The 16999-nt window shown below is 46.0% G+C and overlaps 3 protein-coding genes across 3 annotated transcripts; 2 read left to right on the top strand and 1 right to left on the bottom strand.

The window, feature by feature from the left end:
- Positions 1 to 1468: 1468 nt before the first annotated feature.
- On the top strand, positions 1469 to 5153 carry PtA15_2A259 (uncharacterized protein; the record flags this gene model as incomplete). Its single annotated transcript, XM_053166261.1, has 9 exons — positions 1469 to 1534; positions 1655 to 1942; positions 2518 to 2634; positions 3031 to 3296; positions 3625 to 3788; positions 3869 to 4418; positions 4507 to 4665; positions 4768 to 4916; positions 5014 to 5153. The coding sequence occupies 9 exons, from the start codon at positions 1469 to 1471 to the stop codon at positions 5151 to 5153; spliced, it is 1899 nt and encodes a 632-aa protein (XP_053017501.1).
- Positions 5154 to 6620: 1467 nt separating this feature from the next.
- Positions 6621 to 7115, bottom strand: PtA15_2A260 (uncharacterized protein; the record flags this gene model as incomplete). The annotated part of the gene is made up of 1 exon (XM_053166263.1): positions 6621 to 7115. One exon carries the CDS (start codon positions 7113 to 7115, stop codon positions 6621 to 6623), a length of 495 nt encoding a protein of 164 aa, XP_053017502.1.
- Positions 7116 to 7953: 838 nt separating this feature from the next.
- On the top strand, positions 7954 to 8230 carry PtA15_2A261 (uncharacterized protein; the record flags this gene model as incomplete). Its single annotated transcript, XM_053166264.1, has 2 exons — positions 7954 to 8015; positions 8119 to 8230. The coding sequence occupies 2 exons, from the start codon at positions 7954 to 7956 to the stop codon at positions 8228 to 8230; spliced, it is 174 nt and encodes a 57-aa protein (XP_053017503.1).
- Between the last annotated feature and the right edge of the window lie 8769 nt (positions 8231 to 16999).

The following is a 16999-nucleotide window of genomic DNA, read 5'->3' on the forward strand; positions in this document are numbered from 1 at the left end:
TCAATAAACCAGTGTAGCCAAGAGCTGATGTGAGGTGCTGTTAATACAGCAGACCCAAACAATCACGGCACACTGCGCACTCGTATCGGCGGACTATAAGGTTGCAAGCCTAAACGAGCTAACGTAAGAGAATTGTCTCCGTTATTTAGCTTCCCACCAGGAAGTCCAAGCGCTGACTTCCGTCTCAGCTGCTGTCCTCAAGCAGGGCCGTTCATACCACGATTTCGTGGTCAAAGCTGCATAACAGTCAAAAGTTTCTACTTGTTTTCTTTATACCAGAGCCGGCTACAGTTCCGCTCTCAGGTACATACTTCTTGTTTCCTTTTTCTTCTATGTCTCTGAGATTGTCAGATAGACCTTTTCCTAACAAGAAATATTATCTCAGTCATCTGAATTCTTTTAAGGACCTCCCTCCAACCGCGGAGTGGTAAACACCTGGTTTTATTGTGCCCACCAGAGGGAGAGACTTAGGGCCTGTACCATAGGGCATGAAAATTGAAATTTTCCAAATTTATTTGCCTCCAAATTTCTTGGGACAAAAACTGAGCCTGGCCAAAATGTAGGCTTGAGCCCAAATGTGAAGAATTTTAACATTTGAACCCTCCGCTAGTTTTCAATTTCTGTGTACAGGGCAAAAAAACTTGAAATTTCTCAAAATTTAGGCCCATGTGGTACAGGCCCTTACAGGAAATGTCTGCAAACCCGTGACCTGGAAGCTCATTTGGGTGGGGACTTTTTCATAATCAACCTCATGCACACAAGTTGCTGAATAAGTATAATTCTAGGTTTGATGGAACAATGATAGCCAATGCCTCTCCTTTCCATATCCAATCCGTGTATTTGATAAAAAAACTTCCTTGTAAAATTGCAAGTTTTGGATTCTGTACAGTGCCAGTTATGTGATAGGAGAATCAATAGATGTCACAAAACCCCGTGTTGAGTGCAACACAAGACCCAATGTAATCAGGAAAAAAATATGGGAAGTTTTACCATCATCTTTCGCATGAGTTTCTGACCAAAAAATTATCCATCCAATAAGAACTGGGGTGGCTAACAGGAATTGGAATGCCCCCTTCCCAATGCTCAGGCCGCGGGGTTAACTTAGCCGTCAGTCCTCCCTTCGGATCCCTGCGGGACAGGTCCCCCCCTCCAACTAAGGGAATTAGTCTGGGTTAGTCAAGCTATATTTTGAGTGGACTGCAATGAACCGACCGGACGAGTTGCAACCTCACTGGAGCTCTGGTCAAGAAAGGTCCGGTCCCGGGCGGCTTCAGGGCTTCGGGGTTCAGCGTGCCATCCGGGCACCCCCCGGTCGGGCTGATGACATAATATCGCCGCCGGTGAGGCCTCGGCAGGAGAGCGAGCTCGGCGCCCGGCACCCGGCAGACGGTCAACAAGAACCACCAAGAACATCATCTGGACCAAAAACAACTATCCAGGAAACCAACGGACGAAACACGGAAGCAGGATGGAGTTCGACGACGAGGATGAGGACTTCTTCAACGACCCCGCACTGCACGCACAACTAGACCAGGTAGAAAACCAATTCAGACTCACCCAGACTCAGAACCAGCACGAACACGAACACGAACCAGAGCCACCAGCCAAGAAACCGAGACTGCAATCAGCAGCAACAAGGAACACCAACAATCAGGACGAACAGAACGAACTCAACAGACTCAAGAGGCAGATCGAGCAGATCAGAACAGCACTCCAGCAGTCCGATCGAGAGAAACTGCGACTCAAGGGCCAGGTCTCGATCATCAAATCCCAGCTAGAATCGACCAAGAGCACGACCGGCCAACAGCTCAATGAGCTCAAGACGCTCGAACAGCAGCTCAAGACGCGTGCCGAACGGGCCGAGCACCAGCTGGCGAGGATCGAGTCGCAGCGGAACCTGAAGGACACCTTCAAAGGGCTCGAAGAGTCGGCCAAGAAGCCGGCCCAGCCCTCCGCCTCCTCCCTCCACCGCCGCACCGTCCTCTCCTCCACACCCAACCCCTCGTCCCCCTCCAGGAACATCCACAAGGACCCCAACAATCGCAAGCTGGCCTCCCTCCAACAGTCCTTCACCCCACAGCCACTCCCCCATCCCCGCTCCAGCTTCAATCCTAACGACCAATCCACCCAGCCCCCTCAGAACTCTTCCAACCAACATCCCCCCCGCCCTGCCCCTCGGCCATCCATCTCCTTCATCGACCCCCCGGCCTCGTCTCCGTTCACAGTCCATGAACCTCCCCCTAGCCCTCCGCACTCAACCTCCCAGGCAGCTGCAGCCACTGGTGGTCCGCCGGCCAAGCATCCCTACGAGCTAATCCATTCGGTCAGTTTCCAATCTCTAGGTTGTTTTTTTTTTCTTTTCCGTTTTGGCTGAGGAAAAATGCTCGGGAACGACATGTGTGTTATCAGGTGATCGTCCGACTCTTCCAGAGCTTTGTTGTCAGCCTTGGAGACCCGTCCATCCCCACGAAAGGTCCAGGAGAACTACCACGGGCGCCGGTCGCGCCGACGCTGCAGCACATCCTGAACGCCTCGCGACAGCTTGCCCCAGGATATCCGACACTGAAGCCGGTCTTCGACGCACTGGTGATCGACCTCTTCAGCGCCCTTGCGTCCGCCTCAGACCTTGACACCGTCACGGCTCCCTCGAGCAGACCCTCCAATACTCTCCTCTCCCTCCACTCCACTCACTGCTCTTTCCTCCCAAGTTCGGCCAACAACGACGACTCTCGCGTCCTGACTTTTGTCGTCCGCCTGGGCTCGCTCTTCGTCCAGATCTGTTCTCTCTTGAGTCGCACCGACCTGGTCTGTCCCCTCCTTCCTCGTGTCCGCCCCCTTTGAAACAAGTCTTTCCAATTCATTTATCTTTTTTTGGCTGGGGATGTACCTTCTTAGATCGAATCCCAAACGCATACCGTCCACATCCTCGTGACCCTTGCACAAGCCTCGCCGCTATTCGGCGCGTTTTTCCTGAACCACCCGGACTTCGAGGCCTACCGGGACCCCCATCGCGTCCCTCACCGCCCACAGGAGCCGGACCTACTGGCAGTCATGCTGGTACTGTTCGATGGGCTTGACCGACTACGAACACCGCGTGACATGCCGAGCCCGTCTTCCTCGGCCGACCCGGCCTCTCAACCCGGGCTCCCCGCTCTCTCGCAGATCAAAAAGGACGCCCCTGGCGCCGCTACTGGTCTCTCCTCCCCCCGCCCCTTCAACCCCTGTCGCTTGCACACAGCATTGTTGGACCTCCTCGCCGCGCTTGCTTGGGACCCTCCTGAGCCTTGCTATCCCACGTACGTTTTCTCCTTGCTTGTGATTCTTTCTTTTCTTGGGTCCCCCTTTGGGCCGTCCAACCTTATACGGTACTGTCTCTGGGAAGCCCAGCGCCAATTCGCGCTAAGCCAGATCTATCGCTATCTAGCGCCGAATTTGGCCGACATATTGTCTGTCAATGCCCGTGTAAACGAGGCCTTGAACAAACACAAGGGAACAACAAACCATTATTGTCAAATACAGAGTCCTAAAAAAGCGAAGCCCTTCTGTTTACATCACTTTTACTTCAGAAAAACATAATAATAATATCTTGGTTAATGTTTCAAAATCAAATCCATGTACGAAAAGTTTAGAAAGATTTTTCAAGTCGCATGGACCATCAGTCTTCCAGTTCCTGTTAGTTGGCCCGCACTACCCCCAACACCAGGCCGGCGCAGGCTCAAAAGAAGAACAAGATGATGATCTGATCTTAACCGAGAAGTCGATCGACGTGTTGCTCTCCCTAACGTCCAGTTTAGTTGTCCCTCTTCTCCTCAATTGCAACGTCCCTCTTCGTCCTAACCTGAATTTTACTTGGACACGGTTCGTGTAGAGACTGAGTTTAGCAAGATTATCTTAGAAGCTCGTGTCCATGATTCTACCGGCCCCACGCCTTCGCAGCCGAACCCGACGAGCTCGACTTCGAACGCTCGTCAACAACAGCCGCAGAGAGCCAAGAGTGTCGGGTCGACCAACTCGCCCGCCAACCACCGGCGATCGACGGCCGCAGCTCCACCGGTTGATCCGCCGAAAACGGCTGAACAGCGGAGCGAGGGGAGTGGGAGTGGGATGACGGTTGTGGACCGGCTGTTGAAGGTGTTTCTTCTGGCGGCGACGAACCTCCCTGGCGCGACGGCGGATGACCCGGACCGTCACGGACTCAAGGTCAAGATCCTCTGCCTGCTCCATCTGCTCGCCATCAATCATCATCGTCAGCACCAGCCGTCGGCGGACGACCTTGCGGGGGCTGAATGGACCGGGTGGAAGGCACTCGAGTCCGCTGGCTCCTGCCTTTTTTCCGTCCTCCTTAAGACCATCTTCGTCGACTCCTATCGGCTCTGGAACGTCGACGGAGCCGTTGGCCATCGGCAGCTCGTCCCCAGGTCTGTCCACCCTCTTTCACCCTCCATCACCCTCTCTACTTGGGTTTCTTACGTTGGGTTTTTGCGGGGGCGGCGATGCGTTTGTTAGATACGTCGAGCGCATTACGTTGTCCGTCCAGATCATCCACAAATCTGTCTTCCCCCAATCTTCTTCATCCTCTTGCTCATCACCAAGGACCCCACTGAACCTGGTGCACCGAATCAAACAAGAATCACCCGTCTTCCTATCCACGCTCTCCTCGCTTCCGTCCGCCTTCTTTTCTTCCTCTTCTCCTTCTGCTGCTGTGGGTGCATCGTGGTCAATGATCATTGGTTCCCATAACAACATTTACCATGAATTCGTCCTCAGCTTCGCTAAACTCGCATGGCTCGACTACCTCACCCCCTCAGCCAACACGTCGTTCCCCTTCCCGTGGGATCCCGATTATCGCCACTTCGCGCCCATGTTTAATCAACTTCTACCCAGACATCTTTTCCCAAAACTCGACCTCATGGCTGGTGTGTCTTTCCTTTGCCTCCTTTTCTGTTGTTGGCCAAACGGGGCGAAAACAGGAGGAATGAAAACGGGAGACTGATTTATGGAGATACTTGATAGACCTGGCTTTTGATGTCCTTTCCTCTTTCGCCTCGCCCGACGAACTCGACGAATGGAAACAATGCGCACTCGACGACGATGACGAAGATGAAGAGGATCCCTCGGATAACGAAAATGGCGAGGATCATCGACGCGCGTGAGGTGATGGTCCTAGCCCGAATTGAAGCTCTCCTCTGGCTAGAGCTACTGTCAGTCGCTTTCTTGGGGTATCATGCACAATGATCTGGTTAGGTCTGCGTGCGGAGAGGGTGTAGCGTTTATTTATGGGGTCCCACTGTACTTGGTACTTGACTTGAATGAAGATTGACTGTTGTTATGTCATAAGAAAAGACCGCGGGGAGCAGACAACAATGGCGAACATAGTTCAGAAGTATACCTGTTTAACTTAGAGCTGATAGGGACAGCAATGTTTGAGAGTACACGTGTTGCAAGGAGCTGGGTTGGCTAAGTCGGGAATGCTGGAGATCAAGCAAGGACTCAGTCCGAGCACAATATTCAATAACTTATGATAATCAGTCAGTGACTGAGAGGAGACAGAACCAGGCAGAGATCAACTAGACTATATAGATATACCAACATGGTGGAGGACTTCCTGTTGGCTGAATGGCTTAATTTAAAAGAAGGCTCCAAACCTTCTTTGCTGGTGAAACCACAATCCTAATCAATTTTCACGAGCTTGTAACATTTAACAAACAATTTTATATGATTGGAATTTCTCCAGTTTAGTCTTCTAGATCTAGTTCTGGGTGTATAGATGAGAAGCATAGCATGCTAGAGAGATGCGAATATACTATCTCAAACAACAGTGGCAGAGTTGTAGGTTTCTTGCTGGCGGTTGAGAAGAGAAAGCTAAAAGATTGATTACTTGGACTAGGCTACAATATATAGACTGGATGCAGGAGGTCAAAAGGTGGTTGGGTTAATTAATGTGTAAAATAAAGTGGTGCTCTGGAAGATGCTATAATAAGTCTGATAAGAATCAAGTACACCCAAAAATGAAGTGCTTGCACACAAGGAGATAAGAGACCGGAGGAAAGATGACGAGCTCTGTAAACTAGGGTTCTTAGACTGCAAACATGACTATTAAAAATTCAGACTATCCTGAGGTTTTGAAACTAGTATTTTTGACATTCCAACAGGTTCAGAATACGTAATTGAGATTTGTAACATAAAAAAGGGAATTTAAGAAACACCAAATCCCAACAATGACAAGAAGTGCATGAGTACCATAAGACAAAACCACGGCAAGTATTACACAAGCGGAGATAAAAGTTGCTTAAGTGATAAGCCATTCAAGTCCAAATACGCTTACCAGCCAGTTGTATAGGTTTTCTTCGTCGGACCCTTCTTGATTGCGTGGCGCATTCCTAACGGTGTTGAACGTTTCTGGATATTCTGGATTAGCTGCTTGGTTATCCGCCTTTTGTTTTTCACGGCTCTCTGAATTAGGAGATCCCAAGAGCCTTTCTTGGTGAAGCCTTTTTGGCACTCGTTCTACTTCTATTTTTTGAGCTTCCTTTAATATTGCCTGGTCTATCGCTGCGTGTTTGATGTTTTTTTTTGGCCAAATTTGGATGCAAGAGATATTAAATGAATGTGATTACAATTCATGAAAGATATGGGCCTACGTCAAGGATTTCTAGCTGGAGAGGAAGAGATCTGAAGGAAGACTGAGGCTCACACCGAACCATTTGGTACCAAAATTTATCACCAAATAACGTAGGTAGCCTATCTTGACGAAAGTCGTGATTAGCCAAGGTGAGTCTGGTCGGAACTGAGTTTATCTCGTCCTCGATCAGACCACAGCGCAAAAGTTGCCTCGCAATCGCTATGTCATGACGGAAGCTTCGGTCGTGTGTAAGTTGAACCAAATCATGTTTAAGCATCAGACGAATAGCCATGAAGATAGCTTTGCGAAACGGATGGTGTTCTCGATCTCTGCTGTATACCTCTTCCTCAGGGAAAAGACGCATTGCCAAGAGGAGGGCAAGGTTGGACAGAATACCGTTTGGATTGTGCTCGTGATCTGAAACGTCTGTCCGATATCTGACCACCGACTTCGAAGAATATTTCCTCTTTAAAATATCGCTCAGGGTGCCCATTTGTAGGCCCAGATAAGCAAGTCGCGTTTGGTAGTGTTCGTTAAGTCCAACATTACAAAAATGTTCTTGGGCGTCCTTAACATTTTGCTGGACCTCTCGCAAATCGTTCAACGCATCTTCCAGAGTGATTTAAAAAAAAAGTGAATGCATATTTGGCTCATAAGTTTATCGCTCTAGCTTCTTGTCATCACGGAAGGAAAGTAGAATGTGGAATTACTTTGAGTTAGTGCGTTAGTCGGTGGGGCTTTGACTCCTTGAGCAATGAGCCATAATGGGAAAATGAGGAGGGTTCCTATGCAGGCAAATCTCATATCTATCTGGATGGAGAACGGCGGCTAAACTAGTCAAAGTGAGAGGAATATGGGGGATCTCAAGTTTATCCGGCCTGTCGTAACGACTCTGGTGTTAACATGTGGAGCTAATGGAGGTAGTGATGAAGCAAAAAAACGGAAAACATGGGTATACATGTACTCAAATCTCTCTTCTTTGGAAAGATGTTTGACCAATTCAGTGGCCGCCGGCGCCGCCGGTGTTTCACGTTCTCGCGGGAGGAAAGATCAAGTTGTTCAAGTTGTAGGAGAATCAAGTAGCTAACTTAGCTAACTCCCTCCTCCTCGGGGGAGCGAAGCGACCTCCGAAGGGCGGGACAGCGTCCCCCCTCCACATAGAGAGGGACTTAGTTAAGTTAGATCAAGTAGATAAATCAAGTCGGGAAACGTGTGCAATCTACATATTAGATTATTTATGTATGTGCCCAGGCTCCCCGGCTTGAGTCCGGAAAGGTCATTTTTCAAAAAGTAGTACGGAAGCCGAGGTACGACACAATCGTGCCACCCCCATGTCACATGTCCCATGTGCAGAAACCGAATGTCAAAAGCTGATGTCAAGAGCTGAGAGACGGTAAGCCCCGGCCCTGAAAGGGATGAGGTCTTGACTGGTCTTGAGATCTGTACATGTACATACATACAACCCCCCACGGTACACCACAGCCATGTAATCTTAGGTACACCACGACGCTGGGTGCCCATTACTGCGATCGCCTAGGCGAAGCGCTCGTCGTCAACGTGCCCACCCAGTATGTCTGGGTCCTCAAGGTATGTACGCCCTTGTGCTGATGAACAACACTGTTTCATATGCAGGATGAGAGTTCCCGGGCGGCGCTGAGTGCGGAATGCACCGAACTTAACAAAGTCCCTCGATGCTGCGGGCGTGGGACTCGCGAAGCGAGCCTCCGACAGCCCTCGGCAGGAGGGACTTATGTACACCGTACCTCCCCATCCTGACGCACGGGGAATGGGATTTTCACCCCTCTTTTTACTTTCCCCTTTGTACATCTCTCATACCACAACCTTTTTTTGTTTGTTTTTTTGCTCCAGGTCTGCCCAACATGCTACCGCTGAGACCTATATTTTTTTCCCTTTATGTACTGATACCAGTATGTCCTGAAAAATTAAACAAGACAAAAAAACCTCAAGCCTGTTACCGAGTCTGCAACCCAGAATTGCAGAAATTAATCACAGAACGAGAGCACGGACTCTCTGTTTAATACATAGTGTGTTTCACACGCAGCTAGCTTGAGGATGACCGGAATCAACCGGTCATCGAGGGGACTCGACCCTCTCAATGACCAGTATGTTCCGGTCATCGAGAGGATAAAGCCCTCTCGATGAACGGCACAGTACCGGTCACCGAGAGGGTCGAGTCCTTCCGATGACCGGTCGATCCCGGTCATCGGGTGTGTCAAGTCCCCTCGATGACCGGCACAGACCGGTCATCGAGAGGGTTGTATACTCTCGATGGCCGATCTGTACTGGCCATTGAGAGGTTCTACATATCCATTCGATGACCGGCATCCAGGGCGTTGTATATATCCCTCTCGATGACCGGTCTTTACCGGTCATCCAGAGGGCTATGCGGTCTCGATGGCGGGTCTGTGCCGGCGATCAAGGGCTCAGAGACTTGACTGTAAGTCGAAAAAAAAACTATATGTCCAAGTCATTGAGCACGGACCTCTTCTGCTACTCGGCTTCAGTAAAATCAAAGTTTTTATTTACTTTGATAATTTATTTCTCTTTGAAGGAGTTGTGTGGCGTAACTCAGATTGTATCTGATGACGCGCAAGAAGCAAGGCTTTGTGCCAAGCAAATATTTAAGGTTTTAAGTTTAGAGGGCCAGGAACTGTGATGGTTTGAAAAAACCACCCAGCCAAACTCAAATTCTAGGCTCTGCGAAAGGGGGTGATAGCGCGCAAGTCCCTCCTGCCAAGGGCTATCGGAGGCTTGCTTCGCAAGACCAGATGCCCGCAGCAGCGAGGGACTTGGGTTAAGTTTGGGAATGCACCCGTTGGCGACAGGCGCACTTGGACGAGTGGGAGAAGCTGGGCAAGACAGGGCCCGAGCAAGCTGGATGGCCCGTTGTCGCCGATGGGCTCGCAGGCCTGCAGAATCCCAAAATGCTAAAACCAAATTCATCATATAAATACATAAGCCCCACCTGCCTTCACATACAAATCGGACTATCGGACTACATGAGCCCCAAATTACAAACATGAAACTCACATATGTTATCGCCATTTACCAGAAGTGGCTGAAGCAGAGTCCGAAAAAAGTACATACATACATGTCACCATAGGTACAATGGGTGGGGATCCCCCTCTGAGCGGCAACAGATCCTATTTGTAACGACTGACTTATTTTATCGTTGTTATTGGGATTATGTTAATAGAAGTTTAGGTAAGTGATAAGAATGATGTCATTTTGATTGTTGAGTCATGCGCTTTTGTTTCCGGTAAAGTGTCATTAATAATTATAAGTCTTTTATATTGAATTAATACTCAGTTGGTTTGTAAACATGATTTCGGATTTGTTGTTATATTCTGGTTGCGTTCTTTCTCTTGTTCCTCTTTCCTCTTTTCCTTATCTCGATATTCTTGTCCTTTACATTATTATCAATAAAATCCCTTATTGTATAAAGGCTATTCTCATTAGAGTTTCTACAAGAATAACCTTTCCATCTCTCACTTATGCTAGGCTATCTTGCCGATTGAGATAAGTTGAGTAGGTTGGCCTTCACAATTATATCAAGATCTTTATATTCAGATTCCTCAAACATATTCATAACGTTCTTGGAATCTTGTTCATTTTAAAAGCTCTCTCTCTCTCCGTTGCAGATTCAATAACAAACCTTCAAGCTCTCAAGTTTATTCTCTTTTACATTCAAACTCGGTTCTCTCCATCACGCAAATTCTTTTTTTGAACAAGTTTTAAATTGATTGACTATGTCTGATGATTCCTCTCCTCTTGAGAGATCTTCTCATTGAATGCCCTTTCCCAACGCTAATACTTCTGCTTTGACTCCGTTTATTCAATTTTCCCCGACTCCTAATGTTCTTCCCACTCAACCTGATCAAGCTACTCTTATCAATAACACTATTCCCCCTCCTTATAACACTCTTCCTTCTCCCGGACCAGAACCTCCAAATTTTATTCCTCGTCCCATTCCCGGAGTCATAGATATTAATCATCGTCCAGGTCGTAATCCACATTTCACCACTCCCATCATTCCTATAGTTCCTCCTACTCCTAATGTTTCCGATTTGCTAGCCGATTTGAGAGTTAACGACGGTTTGGATTGGGACAACACGATTCTTTCTCACGCTCAATCCATCGCCAATCTGCAAATCAAATCTCGCCGAATGAAGGACAACTTGCGTTGAACTCAAGCGGCTGTTCGCGAGTTAAATGAATTACGAGTTTTTGCGGAAGATGTGACTCGATTGAGGGGTAGTTTACAGCGTGAATTTCAAGAGGTTTGCGAGTTGGTTGATGCGGCTAATGTGGCGACAAATGTTCGATTGACTCGATTAGAAGAACCAGTTGTTGCTCTGGCTTGTCAAGCTGTTCAAAATATCCCAGAGCCTCCCTTTTTCTCTCACATTTACTTCTCTGGGGATGTCACTGAGACTCATCGTTTTGCTTCTCTGGTTCGAGACACTTTTGCTCAACTTCCCAATCATTTTGCGGGTGATAGACAACGTATTCTTTGGATCGCTTCGTATTTTAGGGCGGCTTCAGGACGTATTGGTGATCCATGCGCTTCGTATTCTTGGTGGCGTAGTTTGTTGGCTCGGAATGCACATACTCAAGGATTGGATGCGAGAAGGGCTTCGGCGTTAACAGAGTATGTCATCGACGAGTTATTAACCTCAGATGGATTTCTTTCTGCTCTCGAAAACACCTTTTCCTATCATACTGAAGAAGAAGATGCTCGAAGAAAGTTGTTGGCGTTACGCCAAGGATCGCGTCCCATTGGCGATTTTAACATTCATTTTTGAACCTTGTTGTATGGTGTGGAACTTTAGGATGCGTCTCAGATGGAAGTTTACGAGGCGGCTATCAACCCAAGGATTTTGGATTTAGCAGCGATCAGGGGTGGTTGGAATGATTTAACTTCATTAGAGGCGAAAATGCAAATGGCGGTGAAGCTTTTGGTTGACGTTCCGCGTGTGGCTTTAATTAGTCAGCGCCGTCATAATCCTCCTAACCCTCCTGCCGCTCCCAGAATTAAATCAAGACCAGCAAATACACCCCTTTCCGTCAGGCCGTCTCAACCGGTGCCTATGGATTTGGACGCCATGGAAGCGTCGGAAGGTTTTTCTTTTGTCAACTTTAGGAACAAATGTTGCAAGCGACATCTTTGCATTTGATGTGGCAAATCTTATGATACCAAGCATGAATCCATCCATGGGTGTCCTCTCCCTGATAACCAACTATTGCGTCGACCAGATATTCTTCGGTTATGGAAGGAAATGGGTGGTGTGCTTTGCGAAGATTATCGAGAAGATCATTCGGATTCGCCTCGCGAATTTCGGCGCGAGCCTACGGTTGGAAAGGGGAAGAAGAGGGAATCTATTTCAGAAATCACTCAACCAGGGGCGGCCAAGCGATCTCATTCGGAGTCTCCTGGTGTTTCCGGTTTTCAGAATGGCTCTAGAGCTTCGGCTGTGGCTTCCGGTTCCGGTTCTCATGCGCCGGGTGGCTCTGGTGCTTTGGTTGGTCCTGCGGCGGGTCCTTTGGGAGGTTTTGCATCATCCAATCATCAAGCGGGTCCTCCAAACATGGAGGCCTTGGATTCCGTGTCGGCAGAACCTTGGTCAATCAGCGAAATTTTGTTTCATAGGCAGATGATGGAGGCTGAGTATGACGATAAAGAAGAAAGTCGTAAGTTAAAGAAACTTGTTATGAAACCTAATGTTCCAAGTAACAGACCTTTCTTTGATGGAAAGTTGTTAGTGAGAAAGTCAGAACTAATTGATATTTCTGTTTTGGTTGATTCGGGGGCTTTGACTTCTTTTATTGATGAATCTTTTGTACTGCAAAATAGGTTGAAACAGCATAGATTAGAGTGTGGGCTTCAAGTTTGTTTGTTCAATGGATCGGCTCCTGTGTCTGGGGATGTATTTTATTTTATAGATGGTTTCATTTTGATCCCCACTGTGGGGGGCAAATTTCTTCATTCTTCCGTACGCTTATACATTACTAAATTATCGTCAGCGGCTGTTATTTTAGGGAGTACTTGGTTGAGTGCCACAAATACTTTCATTGGTGGAGTTTCGAATGATATTGTGATTCATGGTTGTGAGATTTCTACTCCGTTTAAATCTTTTTCAAAAGGCTCGTGTTTGTTAGAGGAATTTTCCGATGTGTTTGTAACTGAAAGCTTGGCTTCTCTTCCTCCTCATCAAGCTGGGTTTGATTGTGAAGTGAATTCAAAGGAAAATTCAACGCCTCCTTTTGGTAAAATGTATAATCTGAGCAAGGTGGAAAGAGATCAATTGCGTTTGTATGTTGATGAGAACCTAAAGAAAGGGTTCATTAGAGTTTCTTCTTCTGCGGCGGCCTCTCCCATCTTTTATGTTAAAAAGGAGGGTAAGGCGGACAGACCTTGCGTGGATTATCAATTGTTGAATGGTATGACCGTTAGAGACTCTTATCCTTTGCCCGTTATTTCTCAGTTGCTGAACAATTTACAAGGTTGCAGGTTCTTATCTAAAATTGATTTAAAGGCGGCGTTTAATTTATTGCGGGTAGCCGAAGGTCATGAGTGGAAAACAGCTTTTCGCACTCCGTGGGGTCTTTACGAGTATTTGGTTATGCTGTTTGGTTTGGCGAACGCTCCAGCAATGTTTCAGCGTTTTATTCAACATGTGTTGAGGGAATACTTGGACGTATGTTGTTTTGTTTATATTGACGATATACTGATTTTTTCTCAAACAGAACAGCAAAATTTTGAAGATTTAAGGAAGATTTTGTCCAAATTAAGAGAATATTTGTTAAAGGCCTTGTTATCAAAGTGTGAGTTTTTCTGCTCGCGAGTAACATTTTTAGGTTTTGACATTACGGCAGAAGGATTGAAGATGAACAGAAAGAAATTGGACACTATTAAGGATTGGCTGTATCCAACTAATTTGAAGGGATTACGCAAGTTTTTAGGTTTTACAAATTTCTACAGGAAGTTTATTCCAAACTTTTCCCGAGTCGCAGGACCTCTTACAACGTTGACACAAGTGAAGGTGGGGGAGAGTGTAGGTTTTAAGACTATTGATTCAGTGAAAGCTTTCGAAAATCTAAAAGCCTTGTTTATGGATGAGCCATTGCTTTGACATTTCGATTTTGATAAGTTGCGTGTAGTACATTGTGATGCCTCAGGTTTTGCCATCGCTGCGGTTTTGAGTCAACAGGATGCAAATGGAAATGTATTTCTGGTCAGTTATTTTTCTAGAAAGCTGACTGACAGAGAGAGATCTTGGCCGATTTTTGACATAGAGTTGCTGGCGATTGTGGCGGCGTTTGAAGACTGGAGGGCTTGGTTGATGGGTACGGTGGAACCAGTGCAAGTATTTTCAGATCATTCAAATCTTCTACATTTCAAAACCGCTAAATATCTTTCGCCAAAGCAAGCGCATTGGGCGGGTTTTTTGGGTGGGTTCAATATTTTGATTTATCATATTGCAGGCGCGAAGAATCCGGCTGATGGGCCCAGTCAACGTGAGGATTTTGTAGGATCGCGGTCAGCTATTCTGGAGTCTGATACAATTTCAAAGAAGTTAGTATTGTGTCAAGAGATGGACTTGGATGATGAAGGGTCAAAGGTAGGGTTTCATGGTATTCATGATATGGGTTTTCAACGCCCAAATCAACAATTGTTTGACTATTTTGAGAAATATTATACTGAGGAAGATTTAAGTTTAAAAGGGGTTTTGGTTGTAGACGGAGTAGTTTGGTATTACGATTGAATCTTGGTTCCATCACCTTTACGTGTCAGAATATTAGGTATGTATCACGACGCACCAACTGTGGGCCATCCAGGAATAGCGCGGATGCTGTCCATTCTTACGCAAACTTTTGCTTGGCCACGGGTCAAGGCGTCAGTTATTGACTACCTTAAATCTTGTGATTCTTGTCAGAGGGTGAAGGCTTGGCGGCAAGCGGGGGACGGAAATCTTGTGTCATTGGTGGCAGACGCAAAACCTTGGAGTATGATTGGTATGGACATGATTACTAAATTGCCTCTTTCAGGAGGTTTTGATTCTATATTAGTGGTAATTGATTTGTTGAGTAAATTGACACATTTTATTCCATGTAAGGAGGCTTCCTCTTCGGCGGTGTTAGCAGCTTTGTTTCGGAAGAATATTTTCAGGTTACATGTTTTACCAGAGCGTATTTTGTCGGATAGGGGTGCTACATTCGTGAGTGAATTTTGGAAATCTTTGATGACTTTGTTGAATATTAGGAGTGCGTTGTCCACGGCTTATCATCCGCAATCGGACGGTCAAACTGAAAGAATGAATCAAGTGTTGGAAGACTACTTGCGCCACTACTGTTCCTATTATCAGGATAATTGGGATAAAGCGTTAGATATGGCTGAATTTGCCATAAATAATTTGGATTCGGCAAGTTTGAAAGTTTCTACATTATTTTTCACTTATGGTCATCATCCCAAGTTTAACATCTTGACCGAGTCTCGAGGTCGCAAGGATTTAGACAATTTTATTACAGATTTGCAAGAAACGCAGGAGACGGCAATGGAATGTTTGGATCTGGGAGAAAAAAACAGGCAAAGTATTACAATCTAAAGCGGAAGCCGGCGCCGGTATACAAGAAGGGTGAATGGGTATTGTTGTTAAGAAAGTTCATAAAGACTCGACGATTGAATTCCAAATTGGATTACCGCTATATCGGACCTTTTCAAGTAGAGAAGATGGTCGGAACTAATGCGGTTGAGTTGGATATACAGAAGGAGTATCCGAAATCGCATCCGGTATTTAATGTTTCATTGATAGTTAAATATTTCGGTCCAAATAGTTTATTGAATAGGGGTTTGACTGAAGGCATTAAGGATAAATAATATACTGATGATCAAGTTGTAGATTGGAGTGCTATGAAGACGATTTTGGATGCGCGAGAATTTAGGAAAGGTAAGTATGAGTACTTGGTTTCTTGGAAGAACACGACGCCAGGAGAGGATACTTGGATTACTGAATCTCATATTCCAGAGCGGCTGAGATCTTTAGTTGAAAAGTTTTGTGAATCTCATGGCGATTTATTTGGGTTAGGTAAAAGAAAGAAGGGTAAAGTTGCTGCCAAAGGTTTGCAAGAGTTACGAGTATAAGGTCAGTCTTATTTGTAACGACTGACTTATTTTATCGTTGTTATTGGGATTATGTTAATAGAAGTTTAGGTAAGTGATAAGAATGATGTCATTTTGATTGTTGAGTCATGCGCTTTTGTTTCCGGTAAAGTGTCATTAATAATTATAAGTCTTTTATATTGAATTAATACTCAGTTGGTTTGTAAACATGATTTCGGATTTGTTGTTATATTCTGGTTGCGTTCTTTCTCTTGTTCCTCTTTCCTCTTTTCCTTATCTCAATATTCTTGTCCTTTACATTATTATCAATAAAATCCCTTATTGTATAAAGGCTATTCTCATTAGAGTTTCTACAAGAATAACCTTTCCATCTCTCACTTATGCTAGGCTATCTTGCCGATTGAGATAAGTTGAGTAGGTTGGCCTTCACACTATTGGCCTGGGTCAAATGGCAGTAAAAAACCCCAGAGTAGCAAGTGTTGAGTTTGCGGTATGAAATTTGCAATAATAATTCTATTTTCTATCTGTTTGAGCAAAGGCTACCAGACAGGGCTATGGTTGTATATATGATGAGATCAAGATAAAAGTGGATGTGTGTGAGTGAGAGCAAGTGTGAGAGTGTGAGTGCGAGTGTGAGTGTGAATGAATGTGAACAAGAGGGGCAAAGAGAGCCCAGTATTTATAGTAAACAAATGTTGCTGAGAGATTGATTCTCAGCGTACTTTCTCAATGAAAAGTCATTGTCAAAAGTATGGGAGAGAAAAGTACCTATACTTTTCTCCTCCTTGCAGGAATGCTCCAGTCCTCTGGAGCATTTATTTTCTTATTACTTTCTGCACTGTGATAAGCAGCTGCAGCAGGAAGCTGAGCATAATTGGCAGCAGAGAGCTGAGCATACTTGGCAGCATGGGTCTCAGCAGTTAGAGCACTGCTGACCATGTTCCCTTCTACAGGGATTACACCTTCAACAGCAAGCCCTGCAGGGTCTACAATAGTATTGGGTTAACCCTGCCTTTGTAGATGAAACAAGCATCTCAAAGCGTTCCTTGAAGCCATCCATCCTTGCAATGTGATCTTGATCAGGGAAGGTACCACTTATAATTTCCTCAAATGCAAATCACATAAATCAGTGCTTTGTTCAGTGCGTTTTTTCCCAGCCCGTTGTTTCCTCTCTCTACTTGACCATTCCTTAAATTACGCACCATGCCGCTATGCCCCAAGTGTAACCACTGGTC

The sequence above is a fragment of the Puccinia triticina genome, chromosome 2A (assembly GCF_026914185.1).
Source record: "Puccinia triticina chromosome 2A, complete sequence".
NCBI classification, from domain to species: Eukaryota; Fungi; Basidiomycota; class Pucciniomycetes; order Pucciniales; family Pucciniaceae; genus Puccinia; species Puccinia triticina.